The 16,022-nt window shown below is 38.2% G+C and overlaps 2 protein-coding genes across 3 annotated transcripts in view; one reads left to right on the top strand and one right to left on the bottom strand.

Moving 5' to 3' along the window:
• Positions 1-571: 571 nt before the first annotated feature.
• On the bottom strand, positions 572-9,449 carry rhd (Rh blood group, D antigen). The gene is made up of 10 exons (XM_062995766.1): positions 9,299-9,449; positions 8,494-8,683; positions 7,485-7,635; positions 6,355-6,508; positions 6,004-6,158; positions 5,353-5,490; positions 4,482-4,609; positions 2,994-3,073; positions 1,760-1,833; positions 572-693 (listed from the first exon to the last, which is right to left on the bottom strand). Exons 1-10 carry the CDS (start codon positions 9,447-9,449, stop codon positions 667-669), a joined length of 1,248 nt encoding a protein of 415 aa, XP_062851836.1. The 3' UTR covers positions 572-666.
• Positions 9,450-11,535: 2,086 nt separating this feature from the next.
• The window catches only part of maco1b (macoilin 1b), a 32,041-nt gene continuing 27,554 nt past the window's right edge, over positions 11,536-16,022 (top strand). For both annotated transcript variants that reach the window (XM_062995765.1, XM_062995764.1), the window contains exon 1: positions 11,536-11,738. In XM_062995765.1, coding sequence (XP_062851835.1) covers positions 11,659-11,738 — 80 coding nt within the window. In that variant the 5' untranslated portion in view covers positions 11,536-11,658. The remainder of the gene's footprint in view (positions 11,739-16,022) is intronic.

The following is a 16,022-nucleotide window of genomic DNA, read 5'->3' as shown; positions in this document are numbered from 1 at the left end:
GTCCTTTCTGTATGGAGTTTGAATGTTCTCCCTGTGTCTGTGTGGGTTTCCTCCGGGAGCTCCAGTTTCCTCCCACAGTCCAAAATCATGCAGTCAGGTTAATTGGAGACACTGAATTGCCATATAGGTGAATGGGTATGTGTGTGTGTACGTGTGTCTGCCCTGCGATGGACTGGCGCCCCGTCCAGGGTGTGACTGTGTGCCTTGCGCCCATTGAAAAGAAAAGCTGGAATAGGCTCCAGCTATATGAACAATGTTTGTCTGTCCATACACAAGGCTGATCGGCATATGATCTCGCCTGGTGCAGGTGAAAAGATTCAGTCGGCTACTGCTCACGTGTCAGAGGGTGCGTGTGTCAGTTCGCTCTCCACAATTGGGTGGAGGTCAGCATCAGTAGAGAGGAAACATGATGCAATTGGGTACAAATTTGATGCGCTAAAAATCGGGAGAAAATGCATTAAAAAAAATGTTGCAGAAATAACTGACAAGCAATAACATAATGTCCCTTACAAGTGTATGTACTAGTGTATCAAGAGATGGAAAACTCTAAATAAAAATGTTTATTAAGCCCTTTTATTTATTTATTTATTTTATTAAGCTCATACATGCAAAACAATGAAAACATGCACAGAAAACATACAAATCTTTATTGACTCATCCAGCTCCTTACTTCCGCACTGCTAAATGTGGGAACTGCAAAAGAGAAAAGCAAAATCATCATGATTCAGGTGACAAAGCTCATTTAACGCTTCATTTGTTGATCTTCCTTTTTACAATTATACTCAAAGGTTTTCATACACTTCCGAAGGACATGCCACATGGTGGCATTGTAGTTTTAAATATTTTTGCTACTTTTTTCCTGTGACCAAAGTATTGAATCACATCTTTTTACAAATTTTGTTCATTTAAAAGGCACTCAGTTGCTGCAATGGTCTATTATGTTAGCTGGCTGGACATCTACACAGACATGATTGGCTAATATCTTAAGATCAGGGATGGTATGTTTATGAGTTTACTGTGGCATAGTCTCTTAATTCCTTGTTAGTGATAATGATTGACTACAGCAGGATAATTCTCTGTGCCCTTATATAGGACTAGGTTGATGGCACTCATTACAATGTAGTGCTCTTTTGCTTAGAACATTTACCAATATTCTGTATATTTTTGACCAGCATATTTTCAGTAAAATGCATGTAAATTACTTTAATACTACATTAAAATAGTTATGGGTACACAGGTGGTGCAGTAGTCTAACATGCTGGTTTACCACTGCTAAGATCTTAAGCTAACTAGTGTGAAACTGTTGGTTCACGGGGGGCACAGCATGACTCTGTACGGGATATGGCTCTTTGTGAAATTCCACCACTGGTATGTGAAAAGAAGTGGCTGCTGACTGCACGCATTGGGTAAGGCAAGAGGCACAGGATTGCAATAGGGACTTGGTAATGACTAGATTGGAAGAAAACCAGGGGAAGAAGCCAAAAAAATAGGTATACATCATTAAGCTAAACCAGTGAGCCCATGAACGCGTGCGAAATTACCTGACATTACACAGGTATGATTATAACATGTATTAACACTATGTGTCCAATGTTCATCTAGACAAGCTGTGAGAAAAATGCATCTTTCTGTAGGAAGTCGAGGGTCGAGGTCAGTATTAATATCGGCCGATACTCAGAGCTTTACTGTAATACTGAGACAATTAAACTGCTAATTCTGTATGCTCTGCTGAGTAAAGTAAATGTCAAAACCCACGTACCTCCCAGAAGGCTTGGTCATCATAGCACTTCCTGTCCTGCTGAGACTTCCAGAAGCTCCATTTAATCAGAAATCCTGCAAATGATAGAAAACAGAGAAAATATGATCAGAATAAAGTAAGTGCTTGTCCATAGCAAAACTAAGCAGAACTTCACAAACTGAAAACATATAGTTGAATAGTTGAAACATACAATGTGCTACATTTTTATGTTAATGCATGCCATCATGAATTATGCTTATAAGGTGTATTACCAAATGTAAAAATACCCATGTCACTGTATAAAAAAGGTTGGTTTAGCAACCATTGGTAACTTAACTCCTCAATGACCATCAGTTTCTACAGAAACACTATGCTACAATCTTAAGAAGTTTCAAATGGACAAAAAACAAGAACTTCCCAAACAATTTGTAAGACTTGAGGTCTCCATCGACCACATTGTGAAACTCAGATCAGTGGTGAATCTACCCAGAAGTATCAACCTGCTACAATGTTCCCAATGATTTAGTGACAAAAAGAACTCATAAAATAACTTAGGACTCAATTCTCACCTCTGTAAAGGTCAGTGTTTATGACCCATAATAAGAAGGGACCAAGCAAAAATGGAACTCAAGGACACCAATGAATTGTCATTGTTTTTTCAGCTATTTGAAAACAAGTACCTGGGTCAAGCTTGGTTTGGGTTTTTCTTGGATACAGCTCTGTTAATAGATCAATTAACATTGGAACTTTTTGAACATTCCGGGTCTCATTATGTCCAACAAAAAGCAAAGAACAACATACATACAGTCAAACGTGGTAGTGATAGTGGATAGTGATGGTGTTGGTTTCTCTACAGTGGGACATGAAAGACGGTTGTCCGTCAGAAGGTTTTAAAGAAGAATATAAGCTCATCTGTCCATGAAATGATCCTGAGGTGTAACTGGGTTATGCAGCACCACACAGATCCAAACTATTTTACATCTACTTTCACATCTAATAGATTTGAATTGGCCTACTCAAAAATAGAGATTGTATAAAGGGGGCTAAAGATGTAGCGCCATTGCCGCTAAATGTGGTGCAACTGGTTAGGTTAGTGAGATAATTCCATATTTTACAAGGCTCATATGGGCGTTGGAAATATTTTGTTCCTTTGTATATGAATCAGCGTTTCGCCAAGAATCATTCAGTGTAAGAAACAGTCTATACATAGAACATGAAGAGCTAATGGAGTCCGATCGTATCTGTAATGACATACCTGTAATGATGCCCATAACCAGACTCATAGTGACTGTGATAAGCAAAACACAGATGTGATTTACTGCAAACCAAACAGCACTAAAAATAAAACACACACACACAATATTATTGCACATATGGGTTTGAATGTACAATACACAATGTATGTACACTATATGTCTAACTTTGTGTCTGATTGACTAAACAGAAAAGTTGTTTACTATTACTATTTCACGGGGCGGCAAGGTCGCCTCACAGCAAGAAGGTCCTGGGTTCGAACCCCAGGTGGGGAGGTCCGGGTCCTTTCTGTGTGGAGTTTGCATGTTCTCCCCGTGTCTGCGTGGGTTTACTCCGGGTGCTCCGGTTTCCTCCCACAGTCCAAAGACATGCAAGTGAGGTGAATTGAAGATACTAAATTGTCCATGACTGTGTTCGATATAAACTTGTGAACTGATAAAACTTGTGTAATGAGTAACTACCATTCCTGTCATGAATGTAACCAAAATTGTAAAACATGACATTAAAATCCTAATAAACAAAATAAACAAACTATTTCACGAGGTCAATAAAGACCAGTTTGGGTTGTGGGCCTGCGATAAAGCACTGACCTTTAACCCACTGAACATCTTTAGAATGAATTATAATGTTAATTGTGAGCGAGTCCTTATAGTCCTTAAAGTTAGTGCCTGATCTTACGCACATTAAACAGGTAAGAATTCCCACAATTGCAATTCAAAATCTTGTGTTGGCTGTTACACCGATCAGACATAACATTATGACCACCTTCCTAATATTGTGTTGGTCCCCCTTTTGCTGCCAAAACAGCCCTGCAACTGTGATGCACTGTGTATTCTGACACCTTTCTATCAGAACCAGCATTAACTTCTTCAGCAATTTGAGCTACAGTAGCTCGTCTGTTGGATCGGACCACACGGGCCAGCCTTCTCTCCCCACATGCATCAATGAGCCTTGGCCGCCAATGACCCTGTCGCCAGTTTACCACTGTTCCTTCCTTGGACCACTTTTGATAGACACTGACCACTGCAGACCGGGAACACCCCACAAGAGCTGCAGTTTTGGAGATGCTCTGACCCAGTCTAGCCATCACAATTTGGCCCTCATAATGTAATGCCTGGTCAGTGTATAGCTGCAATGGGAGAGAACAAGTTGGAACTTTATAACAATGCCATGGATTTAGAATGGGATGTCCAACAAGCTCGTGGTCAGGAGGCCACATACTTTGGGTCATATAGTGGGTATACCCTACGTCAGCATGTTATGTAGCAAAACCAAAATTAAACACATTCATTTATTGCTTTATCTGAAATTATGGTGGACCATTGGCCATCCAGATTATGTAATCCAAAAAATAGTGAGAAAAGGGAATTCCAATTATTCAGTCACAGTACAAGAACAGTTACAGATATGATTAAAATCCCAAAATACCAAAAAAAACATGTTCGTAAACCTCTGTCATCATAGCTGTAGAGGAAAAAGCTTGCTTTACATTGTGATGTTGTAGGAACTGGCCAGTTGTATGAAGAGCTGAGTGAACCATCCCAAAATTGCTGGTATTGCATGAACACTCAGCACACCACAGGTATCATAGCACTCGAAAGCAAACTGCATGTGAACCTGTGAAAAAGTGACAGGTAGCATTCATTCATTCATTCATATTTAGTAACCTACCAAATGCAATCAGCACAAGGTAAAATACACTCCATCACAGGACAACAATTCCTCATCTACACTTAAGTGCATTTTAAAGTACCCAATCAAATTTCTGCATGTTTTTGGAGAGGTGGAAGGAGACCTTAACCTATGTAGATGTGTGGAAACCATACACACCTGCACAGAGAACTGAACTCAACCTGATTAACCACATTACATAAACCTAATGCCCACAATAGATTTCCAACAGATTTAATCCCAAATGTTGTGGAAAGAATGGAGCCTGTTATGACTGCATAGGGGATTTAACTCCAAATCAGTACCAATGGTTTTTGAAACGGATGTCCTACTAGATCATGGTAAGGTGTCCAAATACCCCTGGCCATATAGTTTATTATCATATGGTCGTAGTGGGCCCTGCAGCACCCATAAATATTGGACAGGTTGTCTGTACTGCAAGCCAATACATGCACATTTACTCAGTAACTCTGGGACAAATTCAAATGAGTCAATCTAATACCCTCTGGATGAAAATGGAATTTCCCTAAGAGACATGTCTATCTCCACTCAGACAGTGACTGGAGACAAGGATCAAACCCAAATCCCCAGGGCCAATGTCACCATCTGTACCAGCTGGCACCCCAAAAACTAAAACAACATTTATACTAACATGTTTACAGCCAACACAGTAAAGCTGTGCATGTTACCTTCAAGTATCGAACCCCTAGAGTTGATAAAATAGTAGCACAAAATCCGACGGTCATGGCGATCCAAGGAACGTGTGCCCAAGTTGTGATGGCTCCAACCGCAACACCACCAGCCAGCATGGAGCTCTGGATGTGTACCTGCAAGTCAGATCATATCAAGTCCATGTTTATTGTCATTTCATCCACACAGAGCTAAGGCTTGTAAGGAATAATAATTCCTTATGAGGCATAATAATGTAACACATGTAAGGAACACTATACAGCCAAAAGAATGTAGACACTTGATCATAAGTTTGATGGACATCCATTCCACAACCATGGGCATTAAAATAGAGTTGCCCAAATCCCCCAATGCTTCTTTGCAATATAGCGGCCTCCACTCTTCTAGGAAGGCTAAACATGGAATTGTGAAGTATGTATGTGCTTATTTAGGCATTAACACTCAAGGTCTCGCTTGCATTCTGGGTTCCAGTTCATCTCAAAGGTGTTCAAACTGGTTGAGGTCAGGGCGCTGAAGTTCCGTCACACCATGGACTTCTGTCATGCATATAAAAGTGTAGGTCCCCTTGAATAATGTCACCAAATTTAGCAATTATGTCCAAGAAAATAAAATCAGTATATGAATATATGTTGTATATATAGTTGGCTCACCGGGTTGATTTTGCCGTTACGACTGGACAGCGCAGAGACAGCCATTGCCGTGACGGTGCTGACAGCCAAAGACAGATAAGTACCACACACCACACTGAATTTCCTAACCAGCGCAGAGTTAAAACTAGGCCAGAACATCCACAGAAACAATGTCCCTGTGAGAAAAAAGAGAAGCACCTTAATTAACTTCCATGAAGCATAATTAATACTGTTCTAAAAATAACCAAGTAGAAAGCCTTAGCTTTAATGTTTTTTTATTACAGAACGTCAAATGACATTAGCAGTTCTAGTGGATTAGATTTTCACCCTGTTTACCCTGTAGATCAGATCTGATCACATTAGTTTGCTTACCCAGCATGGCAAATAGACCTGATTTCCTGCTGAATTTTGCTTTCTCATGATGTGGCTCCATCTTACTACGATAAAGCACCCATGATGACATCACACCAAACACAGCTCCAAAGATGTGGAGAAGCGTGATGCCATACAGCTGATTTGTTTGTTTCTAAAAAAAAAAAAAAAGGTCAAAAATTTGTCAGCCGCCTTTAAATGAAACTATTTTTCCTCTGAAATCTCAGTTTAAGAACACAGTGTTTCTGTACAACCTGAAGTACAATGTATATTTTGCACTTTAATGTCTAAAAAGTATATTTAAAAAAATTATTTTTAAGAACTGTTCTTGCTCATTGGTTAAGATACGGGACTAGTGATCAGAAGGTCACTGGCTCAAGCCCCCACTGAGAAGTTTCCACTGTTGGACCCTTGAGCAAGGCCCTTACATTTCTGTATTCAATTACAATTGTAATTTGCTTTGGATAAAAGCATCTGCTAAATGTTATAAATTTAAAGGCTTGAGCAGCTTGTTTGTTTACATCTATCTATCTATCTATCTATCTATCTATCTATCTATCTATCTATCTATCTATCTATCTGTGTCTGTCTGTCTGTCTGTCTGTCTGTCTATCTATCTATCTATCTATCTATCTATCTATCTATCTATCTATCTATCTATCTATCTATCTATCTATCTATCTATCTATCTATCTATATATCTGTGTGTCTGTCTATCTATCTATCGATCTATCTGTCTGTCTGTCTGTCTGTCTGTCTGTCTATCTATCTATCTATCTATCTATCTATCTATCTATCTATCTATCTATCTATCTATCTATCTGTGTCTATCTATCTATCTATCTATCTATCTATCTATCTATCTATCTATCTATATATCTGTGTGTCTGTCTATCTATCTATCGATCTGTCTGTCTGTCTGTCTGTCTGTCTGTCTGTCTGTCTGTCTGTCTGTCTGTCTGTCTGTCTGTCTGTCTATCTATCTATCTATCTATCTATCTATCTATCTATCTATCTATCTATCTATCTATCTATCTATCTTCTTTTTATCTAATATATCTTTTTTTACCCAAGAGCTATTATACACCAAAAAGCCAAATGTATCGATATTAGATCATGTGTTGGCTCACCTGGAACACTGAGTTTATGAACCATTTGTTTAGCACAAACCCTGTCACCTCCATGAGAGAGAACAGCAGCAGTTGGACAGGGTTGGTTCTTCCATGGATGGCACCCATAGCCACAAGAGCAGAGGCTGCACACAACTCAGCATCCACCAAACTAAACAAGTTAGAAAACGGTCTGATTATCTTCAAGTATTTTAGAAGTGGAAACCCTGTCAAAATTCGTTTTACACAAATGATTGTCACATGTAGTATAGTGAGTTGAACAACAACTGTGAAATCTCTTCACAAGTGTTAAGATCAGGACTCTGACTGGGGCACTAAAGAACACAGATTTCTTAATTTCAGACCCCTCTTGTGTTGCTTTGGGTTGCTAAAACAGACGTCATTTTCAGGTTAAGCTTAAGCTGACAGTCTCATCTTTGTGTCTGATAAGATGATGATTTGCAACAATGATGAATCTTTTGATGTAACCCCCTAAATATGGTTGATCCATAAATGTCACCTTCAGTCTTAACCACTAATTTCTGCAACTTAGAAGAGCCAGTTTGTGTTTCTGCATTGTAATAAATTCAGTTCATCATCTAAATTTACCAAGATGACCTGACCTAGTCAATCTGGCTGTAGTTTTCTATTGTAGTTTCCTGCTTTTCAGGTAGATCTTCTGGTCTTAACCTAGTCTTTTAATTACAAGAAATATGAAAACCTGTTAAATCTTACAGTTTTCATTTCAGTGTTGTTCTTGTGAAATGTCCCAGTCTTTTAATTATTTGATATAAATTGCTTTATTAATATTAAAGAGCATTTACAAATACAGTGTATTATGAAAAATGTTTGCACAGTGTTGGTGTTGGCTAATTAGGGCTCTTCTTATCTTATAATATTTTGAATATTAATAATAATGATAGTAATAATAATGCAATGTGATTGGCCTAGAGTTATGAATCTCGAACAGTGACATCTTTATTTAAGACAAAACCCCATCTCTCCAAGTAATTGTTGAAGAACTAATTACCTTTTCATCTGAAGTTGAATCTTCCAGTTGTGATGGCGAGACAGGAGGAAGCCATTTAGGATAGTTGCCCACTGCACAGCCATTGCTGCCACTAGCATGCTAAATGCTGAGCCACTAAAGCCGTACCTGACCAGGAACGTCGCCAGGAAGCCAAAACCCATGAACACCATCACATGAATGTCTTGAAAGTCTGTGAAAAAGGGTTTAAAGTGTATCGTTTTCTTTAAAACAGGCCTTATTTAATTTGTGAGAAAACTCAACTAAACACGTCTTGGCTGATCAATTTTATTTTAGATGGAAGGAAAACCTATTTTAATGCCCATAGTTTCGGAATGGAATGTACATTAAGCTCATTGTCGGGTGTCCACTTGCCATACCATGACTTTCTTCATTATTTCACCTCATTAATTATGTATTTGGGTTTTACGTGTTGTCTTGGCCTTTTGGGTCTCTCTTATCTTCCAAAACCAGCAAGACTTGCCATCCCCACCCAAACAGCAAGGCAGGTTTACACACTTGGTAGAACACATGGACAATGCTGAGTAGAATGATTTTTTAAATTCTATACAATTAATCATATAATTATGCTGTTACCTCTATGTATATTACATTAATCACAGCAGAAGCACATCATATTTGTTTACATATTTCACTTACTAAGAAAGATCAATGAATTAACAATTTTTAAAGTGTTCAGACATTACAGACATATTATATTGAATTATATTATATTATATTGTATTATACGTATTAATCATATTACAGATCATCCAAACACAATTGATCAACACAAATGATCACTTACTTGCATATGTATTAACAAATGCTTTATCTTTGACCTTCTTATAATCCTCTATTTCCACACAAAAGGCAAAAATGACAATAAAGCTGATCTGCAGTAGAAGGGCCACAGGTGGCAGCCGTGCCCGGAGACTGGGAGCGTATTGTGGAGCCATGAGAAAAGAAAAGAAAAAGAAAATGCTCACTGCTCTGTCATCCCTGTTTGTCTTTACTCGGGTGCTTACCAAGCCCTACTGACCAGGGTGGGACCCTCCACTACTAACTTGAAACTGAAGCACATCTATGCTATGCTATGCTAGGCTTGATAACAAAAGCTAAGAGGAGTAAAGAATTCTATTTAATGAATTAATATATGTTTCCCTTTTTCCTATAAATTCCTGCTTAACTTTATTTAAGAAGTACACTGGTAAATAATGTATTTACATTTTCAGCAGACGCTTTCATCCAAAGCGACTTACACAGCGAGCGGAACACAATGAGCAATTGAGGGTTAAGGGCCTTGCTCAGGGACCCAACAGTGGCAACTTGGTGGTGGCGGGGCTTGAACTGGCAACCTTCTGTTTACTAGTCCAGTACCTTAACCACTGAGCTATGTATTGTTCTATGTATTGCAAATATAGTTGATAAAAGTAAAGAATATCATAAAACAACATTGTTTAATGCAGGTGTGTTTTTAGAAAAAATAGCTTTTTTGACACTGGTGAAAGGTGGGTGTGGGTGAAAAAGTCGGCGTGGGTTTCCTCCGGGAGCTCCGGTTTCCTCCCACAGTCAATTGGAGACATTGTGTATGTGTCTGTGTATGTGTGTCTGCCCTGCGATGGACTGGCACCCCGTCCAGGGTGTTACTGTGTTCCTTGCACCCATTGAAAAGCTGGGATTTTATATTTTGTAAAATTCTATATTAAAAAGTCCCCAGAGAGGGTGCAGAGAAAGCAGTTTTTTGTTGTTGTATAATTACTTCTGCCTACAAAATACAATGCTATTGAAATAAAGAAGGAAATAATAGATAAATATGAGAGTTATTATTGTTTCTGGTAGATACAATGTATTATGGTGTATGGTACAGCACACGTACTGTACTGAAATGTGATGTGTGTTTTTTATGTACAGTACTACTGTGTATTGTTGTTTATTATTGTTTATTACAGTATTATCTATTCTATCATTTAAGATTTAAGGGAAATATACTTGTATTTATAACAAAAAAGACCATTTAAGACATTAGAAAGGTTAGGTAAGGGGGTGGTTTGGGAGGTCTGGCACGGATTAATTCTATTTACATTATTTCTTATGGGAAAAATAGGTTTAACTAACAAACATTTTGACTTAAGAACAGCCATTCGGAACCAATTAAATTCGCAAGTCAAGGGTCCACTGTATATATATATATATATACATAAAATGGACAGTGAGTAGAAACAAGGAGGTGGTCATAATGTTATATGTGTAATGTATAACTACATTTGTACATCATTTGTGTGTGTGTATGATAAGATAATTAAGTGAATAAAGTGAATCGATCAAACAGTAGGGAGGAAGACTAGAGGGTTTGAGCTCTGACTGATAGCACTGATAGCACAACGCATGGGTATGAGTATTTAAAAAGGAAAAAAAAAGAAAAAAAAGAATGGAAACGGCTGCATTTCACGGGCAGGACGGTCAGCCTGCAGTCAGATGGGTTTGCCAGGTTGCCATCGTTTCAGACAGAATGATAAAGACACTGTAGGAATTATTGTAATAAATGGCATGTGCAAATTTACTTGGAAGTTACAATCCAGCGACTGGATTGTAGACTAGTAGATCAGGCTTCTGTGCAGGTCATTGGAGTTGGTCCATTTCAGACACAAAAAGGACCCTTTCCCAAACTATTGCCACAAAGCTGTAAGCATGTATTTTTTAATTTAATTATTTTTTATAACTAATAACAATGGTTGTGACTGAAACACCTGAACTGAGTGATTTAGGATGGGTGTCCAAATAGTTATGGCCATTTAGTGTAGGTCTGTTTGTGTGCTGGTGCAATGTGCTGAGTACTGTACGCTAGTCTGACATTTAGAAATCAGCCAATCATTCTAAAAAGGCGGGCTGTGATTGGTCGAGGCAGCTGTCAGTCATCTTGCTGAGCTTATGTTTGAATAGTGGGAAACGCTACGCTGCGTGGCGAGCAGAAGGGGCGGGACTTGAGCGGGTGCTTTTATTTATTTCTTTGTTTGCACTGAGGTAATAATAATAAGAACGGAGCTAACGGCTAACCTGGCTAGCTCTGTTCCTCCGCTCTCGCCTCAATGTTGTTCCGTTCGAGCGAAACGACAAACTGGACCTTATTTCGCTAGGTGTTGCTGAGCCTGAGCGAAGGGAAGGAGGATGAAGCGGCGCAATGCGGACTGCAGTAAACTCCGGCGCCCGGTCAAACGCAACCGAATCACCGAGGGCATTTACGGCAGGTAACGCTCAAAGGCTAACTGCTACTGTCTGTTCTGATGCTAACGCCAACCTGAACGGGTTAACGGCTTCAGTCTGACAGCTTCGGTTATATTTAGTGTCAGCGATAGCTTTTAGACCTGCTTGTAGAACTTTATTCATAATACCTAAACGTGATATTAATTTTCATACTCGCTTGATAAATTTTAGATTCGTTCGTTACATTGTTGGGCTATTTTTTTTTTTTTTTATTTCCGATCCATATTCCGACAAATTCCGCCTAATTTGCTGTAATTGGCTAGTACGATTCTTTTCCCTTCTGTTATTGGCTAATACTTTGTATGTCAACCGTATGACAGCTCATGTGAGCCAATCATAGCGCAGGTTTGCACAAGAACGGGTAGGTTTCGGAAGTCTTTTCCGCACCTATTTTGAGACGTCCATCCTTCCTTGGTTGGATTGGTTGAGACATTTCGCGACTTTTATATAGTTGGTTGAAATGTGCTTTCTGGCAATTTTCAGTCAATTGTTGTTTAAAAGGTGGGTTCTGTCCGAGTACCGGTGGGTTTAAAATATGTTCGTGACAAGATAAACAGCTAACCAGGCTAGCTGTAATCAAATGAGCTAGTGGTAGGCAGGTCCTGGCCATTAACCCTCATTACCATAGTACATGCAAACAGTAGCAAACTGCGTGTAATTTATTAATTAATTTATTGTTTTCAAAATTACATGTGCTTGTTCTAAGTCATTATTGTACGTTAAAGTGTTATATATGGTGCTGAGAAGTATTCAGCCCTCTGAACTGTTTGTGCATTTCATTGTCTCAGAGGCACATTTTAAATGTACTAAAGTAAGTTTTGCATTGTCAAATTAAAAGAAAAAGTCAAGACTAAAATAAGTCAGGTATTCCATTATAGAGCGATACAAGACTATCCAAAAGTTCAGTCCATTACGAATTAGATAAAATCTATAACTACAGCCACACTACTTGGGTCAGACAGGTCTTCTAAACTTGGTCAACAAACTAGAAGGGCATTCGTTAGAATGGCTACTGTGATCTGTGATGTTAGCTGTCACTCGGACAAATAAAAATGTTTACAGTCCATAATGTTCTAGGTGTTACACCACACAGACTTTCCTGGAAGAGTGGAGAAAATAAGCATTAGAAACATTCCTATAAGATTTTGGTCTATGTTGGCATAAGTACATTACATAATTGCAGCTCATTTATGCCACAAAATAAATTCAGATCTGTTGACTAGTGAGGCAATTGAACCAATCTTTATTCATTGACTTGAAATAGAACCAGTTTAAGATGACTTGTGCTTTGTGATATGGTATATCATTATGCTCAAAGTGGCCATTCTAAGAGAGTTTCCTGTGCCAGTAAAGGCTTCATTAAATTGGCCACTTTTTTGTTTCCTTGACTACAGTCAGGTTTCTTTGTGTTCTAACAAACAATTTGATTGGATCAGTAGCTCATTAAAAGGCATTCAATAACACATGAAAATAAATGAAACAAGAGGACCAAATAAAGTACTTCTTTCCTTCTTAAAAGAAGGAAAACAGATTCTACTAATTATGTAATATTTTGAACCATGCCTCTTAGGGTGGCACGGTGGCTCAGAGGGTAACACTGTCGCCTCACAGCAAGAAGGTTCTGGGTTTGATCCCCAGGTGGGGTCTGGGTCCTTTCTGTGTGTTGTGGAGTTTGCCTGTTCTCCCCGTGTCTGCATGGGTTTCCTCCGGGAGGAAAGTGAGGTGAATTGGAGGTACAAAATTGTCCATGACTGTGTTTGATGTTAAACTTGTGAACTGATGAATCTTGTGTAACAGTTAACTCCTGTTTCTGTCATGAATGTAACCAAAGTAAACATGAAGTTAAATCCTAATAAATAAATAATAAATAAGAACCATGGACCAGATAGAACCAGTCCTGGGTCCAGATATGACCTTAAGTAACATGGAAACATCAGTGTGATGCTAATTTGACGGCATAATGCCTAAACACAACAAGACCAACTGTAGGATTTTCACACTGATTTGTAAACGTCAGAGCAATTTGCTTGTTATTTAAAATAGTACTTCTTGTATAAACACTAGTCAAATCCTGTCAGCAAGAAGAAAAATAATGGTCTTTTGTTTCTTTAAAAAAAAGAAAGTACTAATAATTAATATGAATGGGTGCTAAAAGGTAACAACCAAAATTCATGCAACGTAATGCTCTAACCCCTTGAACCAGACAGGCCCTGGGCGGACAGGACCAGCTTTGTTTAAAAATGTTGAATGGATTGGTAAAATGTTTTGGAAAGACTGGGATTTGGAGTCAGTAAGGCCAATGTAGTTTATCGAAAGCATGTTGGATAACAAACTGTTGTAACAATAGCGTTGTAAACACTGATATTGTTGGCATGTGGCTCTGTCGTATTTCAACCCATCTTACAGAATTATTATTTTTTTGTTTTTCGGTCATTCTGTGTTAAAGTTTTGAAGGCTACTTTATAGAAGCTAATGCACTTTGTATTTAAACACGATCAAGATTACCCTAATTAGATTTTTCCACACCCTTTGATAAACAGGAAGGATGTATACTTGAATTGGCACAATAAATAGTTTGCGTAGTATCGGAAAAGTGTGCTCTGATTTCCGTGGTGCTTGGTACAGAACATAAACTGGAGATATCAACTATATAAGTTGGACATTTTTCATATATCTGGGCTGGGGTGTAGGGTGGCAAGAAAAACATCCAAACTTGGCTACATTATGCAAAAACTTACATAAAGTCTGCCAAAAGCATATGGGGAAATGTGTGATGGTCTGATAAGAAGGTTGAATTTTAGGGCATGATTCCAAAAGGTATATTTGGTGCAAACTGCACATCACCAAAAGAACACCATACTCACAGCAAAGCATTGTGGTGGCACCATTATCCTTTGGGTTTGGTTTTCTTCAGCTTGAACTGGGGCTTTATGTCGAATAGTTCCAAATATCAGTTAGATTTGGCACAAAACCGATAGATAGATAGATAGATAGATAGATAGATAGATAGATAGAAGGATAGATAGATAGATAGATAGATAGATAGAAGGATAGATAGATAGATAGATAGATAGATAGATAGATAGATAGATAGATAGATAGATAGATAGACAGATAGACACACAGATAGACACACAGATAGACACACAGATAGACAGACAGACACAGACAGACAGACAGATAGATAGATAGATAGATAGATAGATAGATAGATAGATAGACACACAGATAGACACACAGATAGACACACAGATAGACAGACAGACAGACAGACAGACAGACAGACAGACAGACAGACAGACAGACAGACAGACAGATAGATAGATAGATAGATAGATAGATAGATAGATAGATAGACACACAGATAGACACACAGATAGACACACAGATAGACAGACAGACAGACAGACAGACAGACAGACAGACAGATAGATAGATAGATAGATAGATAGATAGATAGATAGACACACACACAGATAGATAGATAGATAGATAGACAGACAGACACACACAGATAGACACACAGATAGACAGACAGACAGACAGACAGACAGACAGACAGACAGACAGATAGATAGATAGATAGATAGATTTATTGTCATTGCTGAATTTATCTATCTATCTGTCTGTCTGTCTGTCTGTCTGTCTATCTGTGTGTCTATCTATCTATCTCTATCTGTCTGTCTGTCTGTCTGTCTGTCTGTCTGTCTGTCTGTCTGTCTATCTATCTATCTATCTATCTGTCTGTCTGTCTATCTGTGTGTCTATCTATCTCTATCTATCTATCTATCTATCTATCTATCTATCTATCTATCTATCTATCTATCTATCTATCTATCTATCTATCTGTCTGTCTGTCTATCTGTGTGTCTATCTATCTCTATCTATCTATCTATCTATCTATCTATCTATCTATCTATCTATCTATCTATCTATCTATCTATCTATCTATCTATCTATCTATCTATCTATCTATCTATCTATCTATCTGTCTGTCTATCTGTGTGTCTATCTATCTCTATCTATCTATCTATCTATCTATCTATCTATCTATCTATCTATCTATCTATCTATCTATCTATCTATCTATCTATCTATCTATCTATCTATCTATCTGTCTATCTATCTATCTGTCTGTCTATCTGTGTGTCTGTCTGTCTATCTATCTATCTATCTGTCTGTCTGTCTGTCTGTCTGTCTATCTATCTATCTATCTATCTATCTATCTATCTATCTATCTATCTATCTATCTATCTATCTATCTATCT

Source organism: Trichomycterus rosablanca, chromosome 5 (assembly GCF_030014385.1).
Source record: "Trichomycterus rosablanca isolate fTriRos1 chromosome 5, fTriRos1.hap1, whole genome shotgun sequence".
Lineage (NCBI taxonomy): Eukaryota > Metazoa > Chordata > Actinopteri > Siluriformes > Trichomycteridae > Trichomycterus > Trichomycterus rosablanca.
This window is presented reverse-complemented; position numbering and strand designations above follow the sequence as displayed.